This window comes from Phaseolus vulgaris, chromosome 9, assembly GCF_051622355.1.
Source record: "Phaseolus vulgaris cultivar YP4 chromosome 9, ASM5162235v1, whole genome shotgun sequence".
Taxonomy (NCBI): domain Eukaryota; kingdom Viridiplantae; phylum Streptophyta; class Magnoliopsida; order Fabales; family Fabaceae; genus Phaseolus; species Phaseolus vulgaris.
The window spans coordinates 26,864,793-26,885,087 of NC_143506.1; the positions used below are offsets into that span (position 1 = coordinate 26,864,793).

Below are 20,295 nucleotides of genomic sequence, written 5' to 3' on the forward strand. Positions count from 1 at the left end.
TTTGAAATATCACTTATTTTGTAGGGTTTACGGATCTCCAAGGAACATCTTCGAGTTTCTCGAGCCCAAATAATGATTTCTAGAGGATCATGTCAGATGTAAAATGTTCTCAGAGTCTTTTTTTGAAACTTTGTTATAATGGTTTACCAGTATTCCAAAGAGAACCATTACTTCTTCCTTCCTAAGTTTTTCCCAAATAGTCATTGACCAATTTTTGTCAAATTATGTGAAACTCCTAGAGACCACATATCTCTTTGATATCCACAATAGGGAAAATGAACCCCCTCAAAGTGAATCCACCCACCTAACGGAGAAATGTTCATATTTCAGTGAATCCTTAATTTGCAACTAGGCCGAAAACATGACGAAAGTTTGATGAACATAATTTTACTCACTCTTAAAGTCTTTAATCATAGTTGTCTTGGATTGTAATCATCTATAAATCCACTATTTTAAATATAATTAATTTAAATGAGTTTATTTGGGTCTTGACTGTTATTTAAGATAATCGTATATTATAATCGCAGTAGACTGCCTAATCTTTCTTAGAGTAGACAATTTGCCTAGACGGTTTGATAGAAACATATAACTAAACAGTTTAAATGAAGCGTCTACCACTACCAATAGATTAAATCACATAAAAATTTAAATTATTTTTCTAAATTTAAACAGTAAACAAAATCTAAGATAAAGTATTAGAAATAAAATCTACAATAGAACTGTAAATAAAATATTTTTTTTATTAATTTCTATCATTATTAACTTTATGATTATTTTTCAATTGTGATATCATAAAAATAGTTCATAAAAACATTAGAAAAGATATAAATTTCATTATAGTTGTAAAATGGATAGTTCAATAGGTTCTAATCCTTGTTACCCGACCCGACTTATTTTGAATGGATAAATTTTTTTATGGAGTCAACTATATATTTAATAAATGGTTATTATTCTTAATTTAAAAAGAAAGAATAAATAATAAATTTATATTTAAATGATTAACTAATTTTTTTAAAAAATTTAAGTCACACATGTGAAATTAATTTTAATTTTTAGGATAGTGGTTTGATATACAAATTTTAATAACATTGACATAAAATCTATACATTTAAAACTGACTTGATCACTTGAAAACCGATTAACAAGAATTTTGAATTATTATTTTTATATTAAACCTTTCAATTTTATCTTTCATTTTTGAATTTACGCTAAATCATATTTTAGTATTATGATTTTTTTTAAACCTATCAAAATAGACTCACTAATCAATCACAATTTTTCTAAAAAATTAGATCATAAGTTGAAAAGGACATGTTACGGCAAGCTCAAATACACTGATAAAGTAAACACTCGGAAATAAAGACTTTTATCTTTAAACGTTCTTAACTAAAACAATTATTTAAATTTTAAATAATTAAATACAATACTTAGTTTTAAAAATTTAAGTGACACTTATGAAATTAATTTTAATATTTAGATATAGTTATTTGATATATAAATTTTAATAAGAAAATATTTTTTTTAAGTTATAATTGTTATTTTCATATTCAGTCGACTCATAAGCTTGTTTAATAGCTTAAATAGGATTAATAAAAATTGGCCTACTTCAATTTAATTCACTGTTTTTTTCTTTACTTTGCCTTACGGACTTCTGAACTGGTCTAACTATTTCCCTAAGTTACTTTACGGTTTACTTGATGCCACATCGAATAACTATTTTTGTCAGTTTTAAGTTTTATTATTTAATTTTAATTTTATTCTGTTTTAAATCCTTAAAAATATGACTTTAGGAAAATATTACTATTTTTAATGTTCTTATTATTATTAACTAATATTTTACGTTAAATATAAAATATTAGTTAGGATAGTTAAAGTAATTAAGTTATTTTAGGTGTAACTCGATTAAGTAATTTATTTTTTATTTTATTAAATAAGCCATATATATATATATATATACTTTACTTTTATAGCCTTTTTAAGTTTAATCAAGTTTTAAGTTCTTTATGAATTTTAATATTTTTAATTAAATTTTTATTAAAAAAATTGTTCTATTAAGCATACTTAAAAAATTTATACTATATTTTTAGTTGAGTATGTAATCCTCACATACCTCATTCCTTTCCCTATCTCTCTAGTCACATTTCTTTCTTTCTCCTCATTCATTCATTTTTCTTTTCTTTCTCTCAAACTTCATTATAACTTTTTGCCTATTATCTTATTTCTTTCAAAATTTGACCGCAGTTTGCAATAGTTGAGGAGTTAAAGATTATTTCTACTTGATCAGATACTCAAATAAAGTAAGTTTGTATTTACTTTAAAGATTTTGTGTTCTCCTCTTTTCTTATTATTTTGTCATCAATTTTGGTAATGATAGTTGAGAAAAGTGATAATCTCAACTTAATTAACCCCATGCTAAAATTTTGTGATGTTTAGATACCTTGTTCCATGTCTCTAAATTTTAAGGGGTTATCTTGCTTAAATTTTAAGGGGTTATCTTGCTTGAACTGGAACTTTCCTATAAATAAACTATAGGTAAGATAATCTATTTATATCTTGATAAAACTTTAGAATAGATTGTCTATATGCAGGGTTGTGTGTTGTTGAACATGTTTTTAATATTTGAGTTTGAGATGAAATATGTATAATTTGGATGAGTAGAATTTGTTGTGTGTTATCACATTTTTTTTATATTAATGCATTTGAGACTTGTATTTGTTAAATTGGTTTTGTGCAAAACTTTAAAAATATGTTTGTTCTCCTACATAGCTTGATTTTTTAATATTTTTTGCATAGGATGATTTTTTTTATATTTTCGGAGAGTCAATTCTTACTCAAGAAAAAAATTGTCATACAACTCAATCTTGCTTTTAGTCCTTTTTTCGTTTAAGCAAGATAATTTTTGCTCAAACGAAGACAACACTGAAAATCAACCCTCTTTGCCAATTTTTCCTTCAAGCTTAAATATTTTTGCACAAATGAGTTCATTATCGCTCAAGCAAAAAAGTTAAATTTTCTTTCTTTTCTTTCCTTCTGGTCTATTCAACGCATAAGATTGTATACAAATGTTTATTTTAAATGTGAAATGAGTATTAAGTTGTAAATTTAACAGGTTTTGTGTTTTTTATTTAAATGATGTACGTTATATGAAAATCGTTGTTGTGACTAAATAGAAATTTTGTGGTAAAAATTCTAGGACGATATGTGAACTATTGTTTGATGTGTGTATTAAGGATTAGTATCTATGTTTGCTTCACTGATGATTTTAGACACACAAACTAAGATATCAAGTGGTGAGAAGTTGATGAGGGAGTTCTTACACACAATAACCATATGTAATGACTTGAGTTGTGATGAACTTACCCAAATCAATTCTCTTAGTTTTGCTTGTAAATCTATGTCTTGTGTATTTGATCAAATGTTAGTCTCTACTAAGACATACTTAATAAGAATCTTCTAGAAGATATCAATTGATATTCTGTTTGTTGAATATCTCTGATGTATAGATGCATATGTGGTCTATATTGTTATTGTACATTGATAATGGAAGGAGATTGAATGTTTGTGTTATGTTGATTAAAATGTCTTCTTTTGTTGAAAAATTATTTCAATAACTTACCCTTTATTGTATTCTGAATTATGATGATTGTAATATATACCTGAATAAATATAATTACATATGCATGCACAACATTTGGAAAATAATAGGTTTTATTTTTTACCTACATTATATATATATATATATATATATATATTTTTTTTTTTGTGTATACGGGTATTGAATTTTTGGAGTGTTAAAGAGGCTTTATAATTTGATTTTATCATTAACTAGGATGATATGGCTACTACTTTGCATCATTATTGTTTTTGTGTTTCTAAAAAAAAATAATAGAAAAATTAATTAAATTTTATGTCCTTTATAAATTTAAGTATTTTAAATTAAGTTCATATTTAAAAAAAAAATTGTTTCATTGAATATTTAAAATCTTTATATTTTTCAAATTTTTTTATCAATTAAATTATGTGATCATTTCATTTTGAAGAATACTAACTTAAAAAAAATAAATTAGAAATCTAATTATTTAAGAAAAAAATATCTTAAATTTGATTTTTTTTTAATATTTAATTTACAAAATAAAACTATGTTGTATTTTATAAAGATAATTAAGATTATGAAACTTCAATTTTTTTATTATCTAAGTTGTGCTATTTTATTTTAAATTTAAAAGAATCAAACGTTTTTATTGAAATTTTCCAATTATATAATCATTTAGACCTTTACACATTATCTATAATAATTTTAATAAATATATTTTACTTAAAAAAAATCTAAAATACGTATAAATAAAATATAAATTAATATAATAAATTTCTTTTATAATTCAATATTTCAAATTGATACCTTATATTATTAATTACTCACCCCTTTAATTTTAAATTTATAATAATAATTAACAATACAAAATAATATTAATCATTTTAAGTCCCAATATTTTAAATTTATTATTTTAATATTAATTTGTTTATTTCTGTATATTCATATAATATTTTTTTGTTTAACTTATTAAAAATAAATAAATATAATCAAATTTTACTAAATAATTTTAAAAATTCTTTTACATAGTAAAAAAATCTTAAAAATTGTATTAATCGAGTAAACATATATAATAATAATTTTAAGTTAAAATTTTATAATTATTAACAAAAATATTGAAATAAAATCATTTAATATTAATTCTCATTAAAATTATTTTTATCAACTACAAATATGATATTCATTATTTGTATTCAATATATTATTAATTATATAATAATTATTTTTAATAAAATACAATGAAAATAATTTAAACATTTTTAATATTAATAAAAGTAAAAAAAATCTTCACAGTATGTGAATTCGAGAGACAGGAATATAACAGTAAATATAATTTGTTCATTTTGATTCCATGAACAACAAAAGAAGAGACATATAGAATATTTTTCACCTTTTTTCTTCTTCTTCACGCTCTTCCTATTCTAAACCCACCACTGGAACATTAATAAAATCAACTATATATATATATATATATATATATATATATATATATATTACTACATTAAGGATTTTAGTCACTATTATATTATTTTTGGTGTTAAACTTTAAAATCTTTTAAATATTATAACAATTAAGATAGCATGAGCTTTTACCTATTCAAATTTTTTATTTTAAATTTAAATGAAAATATTATACGATTAATAGAAAATATACGATATGAAAAAGTATAACAATGGAAAGTAGAATAAATGTAATGAAAGTAATTTATCTAAAAATAAAATGGCAGGGCTTGAAAATGTAAAATACTTTATAAATATGTTTATACCAATAAAATAAATAAAAATATTATAGAAGCATGTACTTCCTCCATTTCTATCAGTAAGCCTCTTTCAACTAGTTTATACAAAAACAATAAATTTATCAATAATTTGTATTATTGTTTAAAAAATGATCACTATTATATTTAAAGTGAAAATAGTTTATTGAAATTTTGATATCGTGAATATTATATTTAAACTTTAAAATCTTTTAATTATTATGTTATTCATTTGAAATATTTATTAATACTTTTTTTGAAGAAAACATATAAATTAATTAATGATATTATAGTTAAAAATATTTAACGGCATTTAATTAACTACAAAGAGATCTTATATAAAGAAAATCAGATTTTCCAAAAAGATGTTATAAATAAATATTGGGAGTTTAATTTTATTGCTCTATATCATTTAATAAGTTAAACCTTAGCTGTGGAGGTTTGAGCACTAAAATAATAATAATAATTGATAGATGAATTTCAAATATTGAAAGTTATTATAAATTTGATACATAGGATTCATAAATATAGTTAGAATGATTTAAATTAATTTGAGTGGCATAGTGGGTGAAATAAAGAAGGAGGTAAAGGGTGTTTAGTTGTTTCTCAAGTGATTTATGTTGATTGAAGGTTTGAATGGTGGGCCCTACCAAGCACAACAATAATAAAATGTCTGCTTCTTTGATTTGCAGCCTCTGTGTGGCTATCAGGCTCTCACATCACACTCCCACTCTATAATCACCACTCACTCACTGACACTCACTATGCCAAATTGCCCATTTTACCCACGGGGAAGCACGGGAGTTATCAGAAAAAGGAAGGGTAGAAAGGTAAAAACAAAAGCTTCTTTTTCCTCTAAATAAAATCATTTACCATGCACACTTAGTGTTCACAGTACCCTCAGTTCACAATGGCGGCCACCGCTTCTTCAAGAACCCCATTTTCTGCTTGTTCTTGCTACTCCGCCTTTCCCAAACGCATTGTCAGATCCACCGTCCCTCTCTCTCACCCAACCCTCACTAAGCCCTCTCACGCTCACCCTCTCGCAATCTCATGTTCCCACCCCAAGCCTCCGGCAGCCACACCACCCGCCTTGGTCCTGTCTTCTCCGGCCGCCGAGCCTTTCCTCTCGCGGTTCGCTCCAGACGAGCCGCGTAAGGGTGCGGACATCCTCGTCGAGGCGCTGGAGCGGCAGGGCGTCTCCACCGTCTTCGCGTACCCCGGCGGCGCGTCGATGGAGATCCACCAGGCGCTCACGCGCACTGCGGCCATTCGAAACGTGCTCCCGCGTCACGAGCAGGGCGGCGTCTTCGCGGCTGAGGGCTACGCGCGGTCGACGGGGCTTCCCGGCGTGTGCATCGCCACATCCGGCCCCGGTGCCACCAACCTCGTGAGCGGCCTAGCGGACGCGATGATGGACAGCGTGCCGGTGGTGGCCATCACCGGGCAGGTACCGCGGCGGATGATCGGCACCGACGCCTTCCAGGAAACCCCCATCGTGGAAGTTTCCAGATCCATCACCAAACACAACTACCTCATCCTCGACGTCGACGACATTCCTCAGGTCGTCAGTGAGGCCTTCTTCATCGCTACTTCGGGCCGGCCCGGCCCAGTCCTGATCGACGTCCCCAAAGACGTTCAGCAGCAACTGGCGGTTCCTAATTGGGACATTCCGGTTAAGCTCCCCGGGTACACCGCCAGGCTGCCCAAGCTCTCCAGTGAGGCCGAACTGGAGCAGATTGTCAGACTCATATTGGAGGCCCAGAAGCCCGTTTTGTATGTGGGAGGTGGCTCTTTGAACTCCAGCGCAGAGTTAAAGCGGTTTGTGGAACTCACTGGGATTCCTGTTGCCAGCACATTAATGGGCCTTGGAACTTTTCCTATTGGCCACGAGCATTCCCTTCAAATGTTGGGCATGCATGGTACTGTTTATGCCAACTACGCCGTTGATAAGAGTGATTTGTTGCTTGCCTTTGGGGTGAGGTTTGACGACCGTGTCACCGGGAAGCTCGAGGCTTTTGCTAGTAGGGCTAAGATTGTTCACATTGATATTGATTCCGCTGAGATTGGGAAGAATAAGCAGCCACACGTATCGGTTTGTGGGGATTTGAAGTTGGCATTGCAGGGGATTAACAGGATTTTGGAGAATATGGGGGTGAAGGGGAAGGTTGATTTTGGAGCTTGGAGAGAAGAGATTAATGTGCAGAAAGGAAAGTTTCCTTTGAGTTATAAGACGTTTGATGATGGGATTTCTCCTCAGTACGCCATTGAGGTTCTCGATGAGTTGACAAATGGGGATGCTATAATTAGCACTGGGGTAGGGCAGCATCAAATGTGGGCTGCGCAATTCTACAAGTACAAGAGGCCTAGACAGTGGTTGACGTCAGGGGGTCTTGGAGCTATGGGTTTTGGATTGCCTGCGGCTATGGGTGCTGCTGTTGGGAACCCTGGTGCTGTGGTGGTTGACATTGATGGGGATGGGAGTTTCATAATGAATGTTCAAGAGTTGGCCACTATAAGAGTGGAGAATATCCCTGTGAAGATATTGTTGTTGAATAATCAGCACTTGGGTATGGTGGTTCAGTGGGAGGATCGGTTCTACAAGGCCAACAGAGCTCACACCTATCTGGGAGATCCCTCGAGGGAGAATGAGATATTCCCCAACATGCTAAAGTTTGCAGATGCTTGTGGGATACCCGCAGTGCGTGTGACTAAGAAGGAAGAGCTTAGAGGAGAAATTCAGAAAATGTTGGACACCCCTGGCCCCTATCTTCTTGAGGTCATAGTCCCTCATCAGGAACACGTGTTGCCGATGATTCCCAGTAATGGATCCTTTGAGGATGTGATTACTGAGGGGGATGGTAGAACAAGGTACTGAGTGCCAACACCAAATGTACCCTCATGCTTGTTGTTTTGTATAATATACATATAGTGCTTTCCTAGTTGCATGGATGGGCATAATAGTTGGTACTAGTGTTTTGTAGCAAGTCTATGTTTTTCCCCTTTTCTTTAACTTGCCATATGCAGTGGTGTGGTGTCTATCCCCTCTTCTATCTCTACTCTACCTGTACTCCTGGGTTTTGCTGTAGTATGTAGTAATGAGACTGCACATGATATGTTCTGTCACAAATATAACTAGAATCTATTAAATCAAGAGTCGAAGTAACTCCTCTGTTACCGTTGCTCCATCTACCTGGTCCACCAAACTCTATAAATGGCAAAGTTATTGGATTGTAGAAAAATTACAAGAAAGTCATGAACTAAATAGTACAAAACAATATGTTAGGACTTATCTTCAATGACCTCACTTAAGACAACTAAATGTCAATTGCTAATGGCAAAGTGGAATTACAATTTTAGGAATAATAGGTGTTAAATAGTTTAATGCATTTATTTGTCAGTAAACTACCAAAAATGATTTGTCATTAAATTGGGGTTTCTATTTAAGTCTTTAGTTATTCTTGAAGCCCATATACTTTATTTTCTTCGGAAAGAGCAATGGCCAAGTAACCTTTAAAGGGAGATGATTGTGAGGGTTCTGAAGAAGTCCCATGGTTGAAGTGGGGGCATAATTACAACTAGTGAAGTAATAAGATTTTCCATTCAAGAAAACTAGAAGAGAGGATATGGAGATGAAGAAGGAATGAGATGACTCAATCTTCAAAGTAGTAAAAGGTATTAATTAACAATTTTTTAACAAAAGATAATAGCTGCAATAAATTAATCAGATAAATTATTTTTCTCTTATTAAGAGTGAACAAGATGGGGGCAGTCACAAATCATATAATCCACACTATTTTTTCCAATATTAAACAAATAAGAAACAGTTAAATAGAAAGATAGAAATGATTATTTATAAAGAGAGTAGTGTAGATAATTTTGAAAGAACAATATAAATTATTATTTGTTTAGTTTCAACTAAGTAAGTACTGAAAAGTTTACAAGACTTTTTCAACTAATTCATATTGAAGTTATTTATTGACATTAAATTTGTCAAACGAATTATAATGTTTTTCAAATAAGTTTTTTTTAAATTAACCATATTGTTTCACATACAATCAATTAATGTTTAAAAGAGAATAATGGTTATAAAATTTATGGTTATCCATCTTCTCCAATCCTAATAAGAAAAATAAAAGCTTTATATCATTAATTTTCAATATTTATTATCTTTTATTAAAAAAAATTAATTACTTAAATTCATGAATAGAGTAATTTCTAGGAATCTTCCTGTAAACAGATATAGTCTCTGCACACAAGGCATGCGCCGTAATTTTTTTGGCATGAAGTCAATTATTGTTTTCTTGCCAATTTCGCCTTCCACGATAGTCTTAACTCCCATAATTATGACTAAACATTATGCCATCTTACAACATCATTCATAAATGTATAATGATGCATTACACAGCAATAGACACATTCATTTAATAACTCAATAAAATAATATATATTTTTTAATTTAAATATTATTATATTATTATAAGAAGTTGTTAAGCATGTGTTTTCTACTATTTTGAAATGTAAAACAAACTTTATTCTTCATTTTAACACATAATATTGCCAATCAAAATATGAACCATTTTCACTTTAATCCATCAAATGGTATGTTTTTATCAAATTTTTAGTAAATATTTTAATAGTAAATAAATTAAATTAACTTTTTTTATAAACTAAAATTAATTTTATATATAAATTTCTTTTTTAAATTCTCATAATAATTTATTTAATGTTTTATTTTTAATTTGTCTTTAAGTTAATTCTAATTTATGAAAAAGTAATTTTACTTTTCACTTTTAGAAGTAGCCTACCATTTTTAAGAAAAAACTTATCCAAACAAACTCTAAAGTAACCTACTACCACTTGGGGAAAGAATCACTATTCTTCCATATTTATATCATCTACTATGAACTGCATTATTTGTGCACCATAATTCAATCTTGACAAGACAAAAAGATGCTTATCTTTATTCATTAGTGGCCTCTTTTCCGCTAGAGTATTTGAAAGACAACATGCTATAGGTGCTGAGAAAAGTTCACCATCAACCATTTTCTAGTCTATGATGCTATAGTCTATGTTCATTCACCTACAAGATCCTCAAAAACCAAATTGCATGTAGTGGCAAATATAACTTTGTCAGCAGATGAAACTAACAGTGTATAATTGTTTCTAAGATTAAAGAAAGTCAGAAATAAAGATGCACTTTGAGCATGAAATGAAGATAGCAAATTAGATATTGAATCCATTGCATTTCTTTTAGGACATTTTCTTGAACTCATTCAGACAATCGTGATAAGCACGGATTCTGAATTTCTGTCCATGGTTTTGTACTCTAAACATAGAATAAAGCAAATTTTGCAGTATGGACAGGGACAAAACGAACCTTTTGAATTTTGACTTTTGCACTGCAGACAACTTGCTAACTTGACCGGACATGCTTCACTCAAACAACTTAATTCATAAGATGTCTTGGTCTACACGTCCCTAAGCATCGATGTTACCAAATGCCAACGCAGAATTTCGTGACACCACTCAGCTAACTAAAATTGTACGCGTATGTATTTGTATTTTTGTGTCTTGCAAGATAAAATATAAATGACAGGGTTTGCAAGCTTCCAGGTTTTGGAACCAAAAGATTTGAAAACTAAACATATCAAAACTTGATAAGAGAGTTTTAAGAACCAGTACATGCATTTGTAATAGTTATACATGGTCAGAAGTTAAAGTAGAATAAAGTTCTTCAAAACTAATAATATTGAAAAAATGGGTTTGGCTGGGATAACTTACCAAATTAAGATAATTACTTATATTGCTTATAAATTACAAACAAACCAGATGATTAGGAAGGCTTAATTCGTTCCTACCAGTGATAATTGGTCTTATATATGCATGTTTTCATTTATTCAATATACAAAAAGTACTCCAGGAAAAGTCATGACTTCTGAGAATCAATGATACCAAATTTTGCTGTGACAAAACTTAATTGCAGTTTATTAAGTGGTTCTTCCATCAGAATTGGAAGTTCACCTTAGTAGTTTGCATTAAAGATTGATATAAGTTAATTAAGGTGAAGTTCCAATTCTGACAAGAGAAAAAACACCTAAGAATCTGCATGGAAATTTTGTCCATCTTCTAGTTGCTCTAAAATCTTGAGAAAGTACTCCTTATCACTCAATCAACTACCTGAGATGAGGCAGCTGAGTTCTCAAAGGATTTCTTTCTGACTAAGAGACAAGTGATTCTTGAAGGGTTGGAATGAATGTTGTCAAGACTACAGATGACAAAGTCCGGCCGGTGAAGTGCAAGAAGATGTAGCCTATCCTTTCCCACCACCAGGGCAGATGCATCAAGTAGAACATGCCAGTTGTTCCTATGAGCCTCAGAAATCCAATGCATTGTTCCATTTGCATCAACTGGGTAAGAGAACAAGCCTTTTGAGCTGATCTTACACCTCCTCCTAAAGTTTTGACTCAGCTGAGATCCGCTGATCCTCAAATCCAGCCAAGTCTTGGGTGCTGAGATCACCTTGGACTCCTTAAAAGAAGCAAATTCCCTGATGTAGTCTTCTTCCTGGTCAAGAATGGTCATGTAGTAGTTTCCCTTAACAAAAGGGTAACTTTCTCCCACCAGCATCATAGCATCCTTGTAGCTCGGAGTGAAGAGAACAAGGTACTCTTCATCAGGCAACCCATAATGCTTCAAAATCTTATTACGAGCTTGGATTTCTGGGATAGAGATGAAACTTCCAGTAAATGAGGATTTCTTGTTGAGAATGTCCAGTAATCTTGATGGCTCCAACTGGATCTTGGCCCTATCCATTTCAGGGAGATTACTGCCAAACAAATATGTAGAAGACTCTCTTGGTGACTTGCCCCTATCATCCATCACGGGTTCTGAAGGCTCCTCATAGATGATAAAGCTACACAAGTCTATACCATTTCCATCTCCTTCCATCACGCCTGAATATTCTGGATATTTTGCTAGGACATATTGTTCAACATATTCCATTTCTTTTGGTGTGATTGGACCTGACCATCTAATGTCAAGATCAGGGATAGTTGATATGGCTTCAGCTATGATGTGAGCAGGAATCAACGTTTGCCGTTTCTGCATTTCAGACCATTTTTCAGCTTCAATTCAACATGCAACATCCCAAAAAGATAGAAGAAAAAGTGGGAATATGATAATCACCTTTACAACCATGCTGTTTGATTTGCAGCTCTCAGTTATTATTTTTTGTGTTGGACCTTTCTGAGCCTCCTTCACTTCATTTTCTACCATCTCTTGATATTGAACCTGATTTAGGAATTGGAATTCAGAGTTGTTACATCTACCTTAAAATATACAAACATAGAGCTGACTATATATATAGCTTTGAATTGTGACCACTTTACCTCAGATCCTCCTTCTGAAATTTCATGCTCCTGCCGGTTAGTTCCCATATTAATTGTCTTCACTTACAGAAACATAAGATAATTCTGTTTAGTGTACAGTACCTGAGAAAATCTTAGGTAGATGGTGAACAACAACAACAAGAAAGAAAAGAACAGAAGACAATATGTGTAGAAGTCCTTTTAAAAGATCCTCTAACAAATGTTTTCTAAGAGATTAAGGCTAGAGAGAAATCAATCCAATGAAGTAGGATGATTAAGATGGGGTATTAATATTATCAATGACTAAAAAGAAGAATGAAAGGAAAAGAGGAAGAAGGGGGCATGTTTGAAAACAAACTTTGGCCCAGCCAAACTCACAAAGATGACACTTCTTGTTGAAGCTGTGAATTTTCTTATGTGCCAAAGAAATTAAGAAAACAAATAAAGTCAGATGATTACACCGAGAAAGACAATAGCAAGGCTTTAAAATAGAAGGTGATGATGAAACGGGTGACATGTCCCTCTTGCCTTAACCATGGTTTGTTTGTGCAATATTCTCCAGAATTATTCCCTGGTACCTAAAATTATTGGTTTCAAAATTCAAAACTCAACCTTAATTAAAGTCTGAACCTAGGGTTTGATTGTTAAACTCTATTAATTGAGACGTTAGGAGAAGATTTTTGAGGTGTTGCTTTCCATTGGCAACAACATCACCATATTTGTTAATTGTTAAATAAACGTCACTCTTCAGTTTTATATTCTTAATGGAAAATGATCATTGGAGAACCTTGATGAAATGTCAACAGAGCCATGGCATCTTTTTTTAAAAAAATATCTCAGCATACTTTACCGATAGAATACTTCAAATTTTCAAATCACTGGGTAATTAAGTTTTATTACCTTCTTGAAAAGGCTTTCTAATCGTTTTAACAGCTGCATTTAAAGACATTACTTAAACCTGAACAAAATTGACTGTCACTGAATTTTGCTCAGGTAAAACCTAGGTTCATTATGAATTCGCTTCAACTGAGAACTGATTCATATTTAAGAGATAAAATTCAGCAATAAAATCACCATTGGAACAGCGGTTGCATGCTTGATGTAAGAAACCCTAAACCCTAAATTTTATAATATATAAGTGATGGAAATCAATTTTATAAGGTTTACTCCATCCTTAATACTTTCAGGAAGAAAAGCTTTTCAACTTATATGAAATGGAAAAAGTTTATAATAGAAAAATGAAATTGTGGGTTTGTAAGTAGTAGGTGAAATTCTAGAACGTGATTTAATGTGAAATAAGAAAGAGAAATAAAACTAATTTTTGGCAATAATAAGCACCATGATATGATATAGTCATTGCAACAAACAGTGTTTAATATTAATAAATGGTAATGGAAAATAGAAGTGAATTTGTTAATTGAATTTCCCATATGTCACGCCACAACTTGCATACTATTGATAAGGACGAAAATATTAAGTTAATGTTAGGATCATATGGGGATTTGACCTTTATTATTTGTTTCCCTACTGTAGAACAACCAATGAGTCTTTGAAAAACAATTAAAAAAGACATGTACCAATATAATTATACAAAATAAATCAATCTTTATTTACAGGGAGGAAGAGGGCATTATGCCCTTTAGAGATTCCTTCAAAAGAATATTAGATATGGACAAAGGACAAGGGGGTCACAATAAAGTGTTTAATATAATAATTTAATAACTAAACCAAGATTAATAAATAATTAAACTAACGAGGATAATAAATAATGGAATGCCGTAGGGCATGGTTGAATTTGCATACATGACTTGAATGCTTCAATGGCCAACTATCCAATATATGTGGAAATTGGGAAGGTTGAGTTTATAAAACTCTAATACTATATTTTTGAAATATAAGATTGATTTTTGTATATTTATTTCATATGTTTTTTCATAAGTTTTGGAATGATATTTTTTATCAGATTTCAAAGTAGACTCAAAGGATTTTTTTTATTCTAATATTTGTTTTTTTGGAAAATTGAGCAACTTTGAAACAAGTTCTTAATTAAATTCTTAATAAAGTGAAATTTATTATCTCCTGCTATATGAGCTGACTTATGGGTAATAATAAGGAATAAATACAGTAATTACTTGTATATAGGTGAAAAAAATATACATGAAAAAGTAAATATGAGTATAAACTATGTTGGTGTTAATTATTATAAAAACTTTTTTTACAATGATATAGTTACATTGAGTCTTATAATGTTATTGCAATCAAATAGTATATTAAAGATTTGTTAGTTCACTTGTTAGATTTTATCTCTTAATTAATTAATAATAATTTATATATAAAATATCTTAGTTATTTTTCAATATTTTTTGGATACCAATGCGTACAAAATTACAGTGATGTTGGTTAGTAAATTATGTAGTAATGATTTTATGTGTTATCATTTATATACGAGTAACATAATATTTAATGTTTTTAATGACGAATTATTATTCATCTCAAAATAACAAGATAGTTGTGTTGTTAATTTTTCACTTCTCAAAGATTGTTTAAAAACTTCAAATCACTTGGTAAGTAGGTGAAAAGGAAGAATTTTCAAAAGTTTGAGTATATTACTTGTTTTGAAACACTTTCTCATATTTGTAGTGATTTTTGTAATTTACGTTTTTCACTTTTTATACCTTTCAACCTTTTGGTCATCTCAACTTTCTTTAAGCGATCATCTCTTTAGGTATGCCATTTGTTATTTGCTTAACATTTTTTTAATAAGTGAAAAAAATAAACATGAAAAAGTAAATGAGTATAATACTATGTTGGTGTTATTATAAAAACCTATTTTATAACATTTTTAATTAGATGATATAGTTACATTGAGTCTTATGATGTTATTGCAATCCAATAGTATATTAAAGATATGTTAGTTGACTTGTTAGATTTTATCTCTTAATTAATTCAGAATAATTGATGGAGTCCACGTTCTCAAGCATAATAGTCCTTTATGAGGATTACAATATTTGTCTCACTTTGAGGGTAACATTTAATCTCACCCAACAAAGATTAAATACAATGTCTCTTTAGTCTCTTACTAGGATTTTTAATCTCACACTATGGTAGATATCAATTCTCTCATTTACTCTCTATGTTGCTCTTCTCACTTGTTTGTTCTTGCTTGCATTTCTCTCCCTCACAAGTTCTCTTTATATAGAGAATAAGAGAAAGATTTCTTCAGAAAGAGATAATTAATATTTGTCACATTTTTAAGATACCTTGAAAAGACAATCTTCAACTTTTTAGGTTGAACTTCATAGTTTTCAAGAGAGATATAATTTCAAGACATTGGAATGTTCAATATTAAATATATTTAATGGATTAATTACAAATATTCATTTTTCATGGTCTCCAATTAATTATTGAAGGATTTAAAAAAATCAAAGATAATTTGTTTTTTTTAAATGTTTGTGTTATTCTCAATTATCATTTGTCGTATTTAACATTTCGGGCTTAACGAGGATTATACTTCATTCCTTATTTATTTTTATGTTTTATGGCATAAAAAAAATTCACATTTGATGCTTATAACATCATTAGGTAAAAATATATTTAATATAACCATGTTTATCAGTGAAATAGTTATATCTGCGAACATATATGAATCCAAGTTTCTATAAGTTATTACAACATTAAAATGATTTAATTAGCCAAAATATATCTGCGAACATATATGAATCCATAGTTATTAGCTTTTGGAATAATCATTAAGAAAAAAAATTATTGATGCATTGTATCATGATTATTAATATGCATGAGAAAAGTATGTCAAATTAGTGATTTTAACTTGTTAATCATTCTACTTAATTTCGCTGACCTATCAAATCGATTAGTCAGAAATAAAATAAGATAAACTGACTCACATAATTTTTGTATTATATTATTTGAAGAATTTAAATACATACAAGATTATTCTATTTAAATCATTAATATTACAAATTAAATTTCAACAATCAATTAGATGGAATAAAAAACTTAAATATTTAAGTGATTAACAATGTTTTTCATATATATATATATATATATATATATATATATATATATATATATATAAATAACTGAGTTGTTTTCTAATAGAACAAACCAAAATTTTCAGTCATTTAATCATAACCAGAGTTAGCTCACCTCAATCATGTTTGGCAAGTCAATGACAAGTGAGGTGAAAATAGGTGATGTTATTCGTTTTGTCATCGTAATCATTAAAGACTTTTAATCATTATAAAAGCTTTTAATTATTAAAGACTTTCAGTATTGAAATATATTTATATATATAACGCCTAATATATATATGAATCTCAATATGTTGACACGCTTTGTAAACTAATGCACAGTTGACAAACTGCAACGTGGCGTGATTTAACAAACATAGATTGATGTGACATGACATGACAAAAAAAATCGAAATTTGAGGAGAAATTTCTCATTCTTGCTCATTTGCATTTTCTGTCTTCCACTGATGTTTTGTTCCTCTTCTCTTGTTGTGTTGTTTCTCTTCTCTTGTTGTTGTTTGTCGTCGTTATGTATGGTGTGAGGATCGTGTGATGTGTAGTCGTTCATTCGGTCGCTTTGGTTTTGATGGGTGTTTTCCCATGCACTAGGTTGTGTGTTTTGGATTTATTATTGCAAGGGTTCTTTGATGAGATGTTGGGTGAGAAATTTCTGGAAGTTTGATTTTTTTTTTTGTAGAGTTAGGGTTTTGGTGGCCTGTGTTTGAGTTTTATGAATGATACGTATCTCTCTTGTATTTAGGGTGTGAGACTTGTACGATTCTGGGTCTGCAATTGGAGAAACTTTCCTATTCTCATATAAAACATGCTAGATATAAGATACAATTACATTGAAGATGAGTGGTCAAGTTGAATTATAAGATGGTCTTTATTGTATACCATAATCATAGGTTACCCTTTCGTCATAGTATCACTTCATCTTAAAATGGTTAAAAGTTTGATTATGAAGACTTTTACAATAAACTTGGTATAATGCATCACACAACATGTATAGAAATTTCACAACAATACTCTATAGTGGAAAGGAAAAATTAACACATATTGAATGTTACTTCTAACATTGCAGTATTTCCATTTTCATTAGTATTAGAGATGGATTTGTCCTTGCTCCTTCCATAAGTTCTTCGATTGAAGATGGTTTGAATGATTGGAGAAGGCATGACAACATAAAAATTGAATAGAAATGGATCAAGAATGAATGAGTTTTGGAGTGTTGCTGGAGAAAGGTGCTAGGAAGGAGGTTAGACCAACCTTCTAGCTTTTTCTAAGGCTTCTACACTAAGAGAGTGAGAGCAAAAGAAAAGTGAGACTTGAGAGAAATTATGAAAACAAAAAATTCAAGTCTTATGTTTACAATAGAAGAACCCTCTATCTATAGAGCCAAAAGTGACTAATGGAACTCAAAAACTCTCCATTCATGGAGTGACATGTGACACCTAAAAACTCTCCAGTCATGGTGATGTGATTCCAATAACATGATATGGATATAGAATGAATGGGTAACTCTAAAACAGCAAGTAAACCCCAAGAACTACTCAAGAACAGTTCAGGAATCACAAGAACAGTGCCAAGAACAACAAGTTAACGCAGCATACAAGGATCTACCGAATGAAATGAGCAAAAGAACAAAACCCATGTAGAAGAACTTGAAAACAACAAGATTTCGCATGTAAAATGATACCAAAACGAAAACGAACCAAGAACAACAAGAGTACAACAGATCTGCACTGATTATAAGGGGAATAACGTGTAGAAAAAGATAGAAACACACCAAGGACAAATTGCAGCGAACAAGGAATAGGGAAACCAACAAAGAACACAAACCGGAAGAAAAAGGAGATGGAAAGAAAGACTTATGTGGTTGTTGATCAAGGGATGATCTTCACGCCACTTGGAGGGTGGTTGCTTCCAAGATGAGTGGTGGTGCCGCCACTTGAGAGTCCCAAGAGCTCACAAGATGAGACTAAAGAGAGAAGAAGAGTCAACACTCACAACTTTCTCTAAACTTCACTAGAGTTTCATTACTTCCAATTTTCAAATCTGTTTTACAAAGAGGCAAAGTTCTCCTTTTATAGAATGGGAGATGACCGACCCTCTACGTAAGGAAGGAAGGAAAGGCTCCTTCAAGTTCCTTTTGTGAGCAAAAGGTACCTAACTAGGCCAAAAGGTGACCTTCCTAGCCATTTCTAAGTAACTAGTGACTAAAAGTGCCTTTACATGCATAGTTTCTTTTGTTTTCCTTTTTAGGCACTTCCCTAAGGCTATCCTATCTTATTTACAATTTAATACAAAATATATTACAAAGAGAGATTTCATTTGGCAATCTCTTCCCAATGATCTAGCCATGCTCCTAGTGATTCTTTGATTGGAGTGGGCTTTCTTGGGCTTGGCCTTCTTGGGTTTGGGCTTTGGGCTTGGGCCTCATCTTTTGCAAAGACTAATAAGAAGAACTTTAAATGCTTCGGCCCTTGTCCATTTCTTCTATTGATGACATCTATTTGATTTGCATCACATGGGTTGCCATGTGGCAATCAATGTATTCCAAAACTATCCATTCAAGATGTGACAAGTGGCTTAAGGAGGAGAGGAAGGAAAGCATGAGGCACATAAGTCATCATGAAGGAGAAGGAATAGTCATTTTGGAAAAAGGAAGGGAATGGTTCCATGTAGGTGTCCAAATGGTGCCTATGTGGATGCCATGTGTGCTCCCTTCAAGCTTCTTGCTCCTAAGCTAAAATTTGGTCCAAATACAAGGCCCAAAATCATGTACAAAAATTTAAAAAGTAAAAGTAAACTACATTATACAGTTTTACAAGGCTTCAGAAGGAGAACCTTTTAGGAAAGAGTCTTCTTATCAACATTTCTTCTTTTCTGAGCCTGATTGTATGTGTGTGTATTTTAAAAACACAATAAGCCTAAAAAAAATTAATCTTGAAAACAAATGTAGAAAATTAAATTAGATATTATCAAATATAAACATAATCTAAAAATATGTTCTTTATTTAAATTCAAACATGTCCAAAACAAAATTGCTATAAGTTGATCCATACTCTAAAATTTAACACAATACTTTATGATATACAAAATTTCACTCATAAAAAATATCTTCTTCAAATTGTAAACTTTATTCATCTCCATCTACAAGGTCACTTGGTCCCAATTTATAAATAAATCACAATTCACATATAGTTTCTAATTTGCATAGTTATTTACTAAAATAATTAATTTAACAATTTCTTGAAAACCAAATGTTTTAGTAAAATTTATATTGAAGTTTATTCATTTTGCTTCTTTTATGAATAAAGAACACACAGGTCCCTTAGTTTGAGAGATCTTTTACCTAATACTACTCAAATCAAAGTCATACAATTCTTCTCGCAAAGAATTATAAACTCTCTTTTAATAATAAAATTACCATACTTAAAAATTTCCTACTCACATAAATGATGATATATATTAATGTTCTTAATGAAGATGAATTGAAGTCTTCTGAGGTGGATGTCCAAGTTTTATGAGATTCTTCTGTGA

The 20,295-nt window shown here is 30.8% G+C and overlaps 2 protein-coding genes across 2 annotated transcripts; one reads left to right on the forward strand and one right to left on the reverse strand.

Annotated features, from left to right (window-relative positions):
• The first annotated feature begins 6,051 nt into the window (after positions 1-6,051).
• LOC137820408 (acetolactate synthase 1, chloroplastic) lies at positions 6,052-8,502 on the forward strand. The gene has a single exon (XM_068624490.2). It carries the CDS (start codon positions 6,259-6,261, stop codon positions 8,224-8,226), a length of 1,968 nt encoding a protein of 655 aa, XP_068480591.1. The 5' UTR covers positions 6,052-6,258; the 3' UTR covers positions 8,227-8,502.
• A 2,611-nt stretch (positions 8,503-11,113) lies between these two features.
• LOC137821415 (uncharacterized) lies at positions 11,114-13,424 on the reverse strand. Its single transcript, XM_068626001.1, has 3 exons — positions 12,740-13,424; positions 12,537-12,641; positions 11,114-12,452 (listed from the first exon to the last, which is right to left on the reverse strand). The coding sequence occupies exons 1-3, from the start codon at positions 12,785-12,787 to the stop codon at positions 11,517-11,519; spliced, it is 1,089 nt and encodes a 362-aa protein (XP_068482102.1). The 5' UTR covers positions 12,788-13,424; the 3' UTR covers positions 11,114-11,516.
• Between the last annotated feature and the right edge of the window lie 6,871 nt (positions 13,425-20,295).

Excerpts from the sequence above, each read along its gene's own strand:
- LOC137820408 (XM_068624490.2), top strand. The coding sequence starts at position 6,259 with ATGGCGGCCACCGCTTCTTCAAGAACCCCATTTTCTGCTTGTTCTTGC.
- LOC137821415 (XM_068626001.1), bottom strand. The coding sequence starts at position 12,787 with ATGGGAACTAACCGGCAGGAGCATGAAATTTCAGAAGGAGGATCTGAG. Across the intron at positions 12,642-12,739 it reads TTTCAGAAGGAGGATCTGAG|GTTCAATATCAAGAGATGGT; the intron begins GTAAAGTGGTCA and ends TTCCTAAATCAG. Across the intron at positions 12,453-12,536 it reads CAAACAGCATGGTTGTAAAG|AAACGGCAAACGTTGATTCC; the intron begins GTGATTATCATA and ends TCTGAAATGCAG.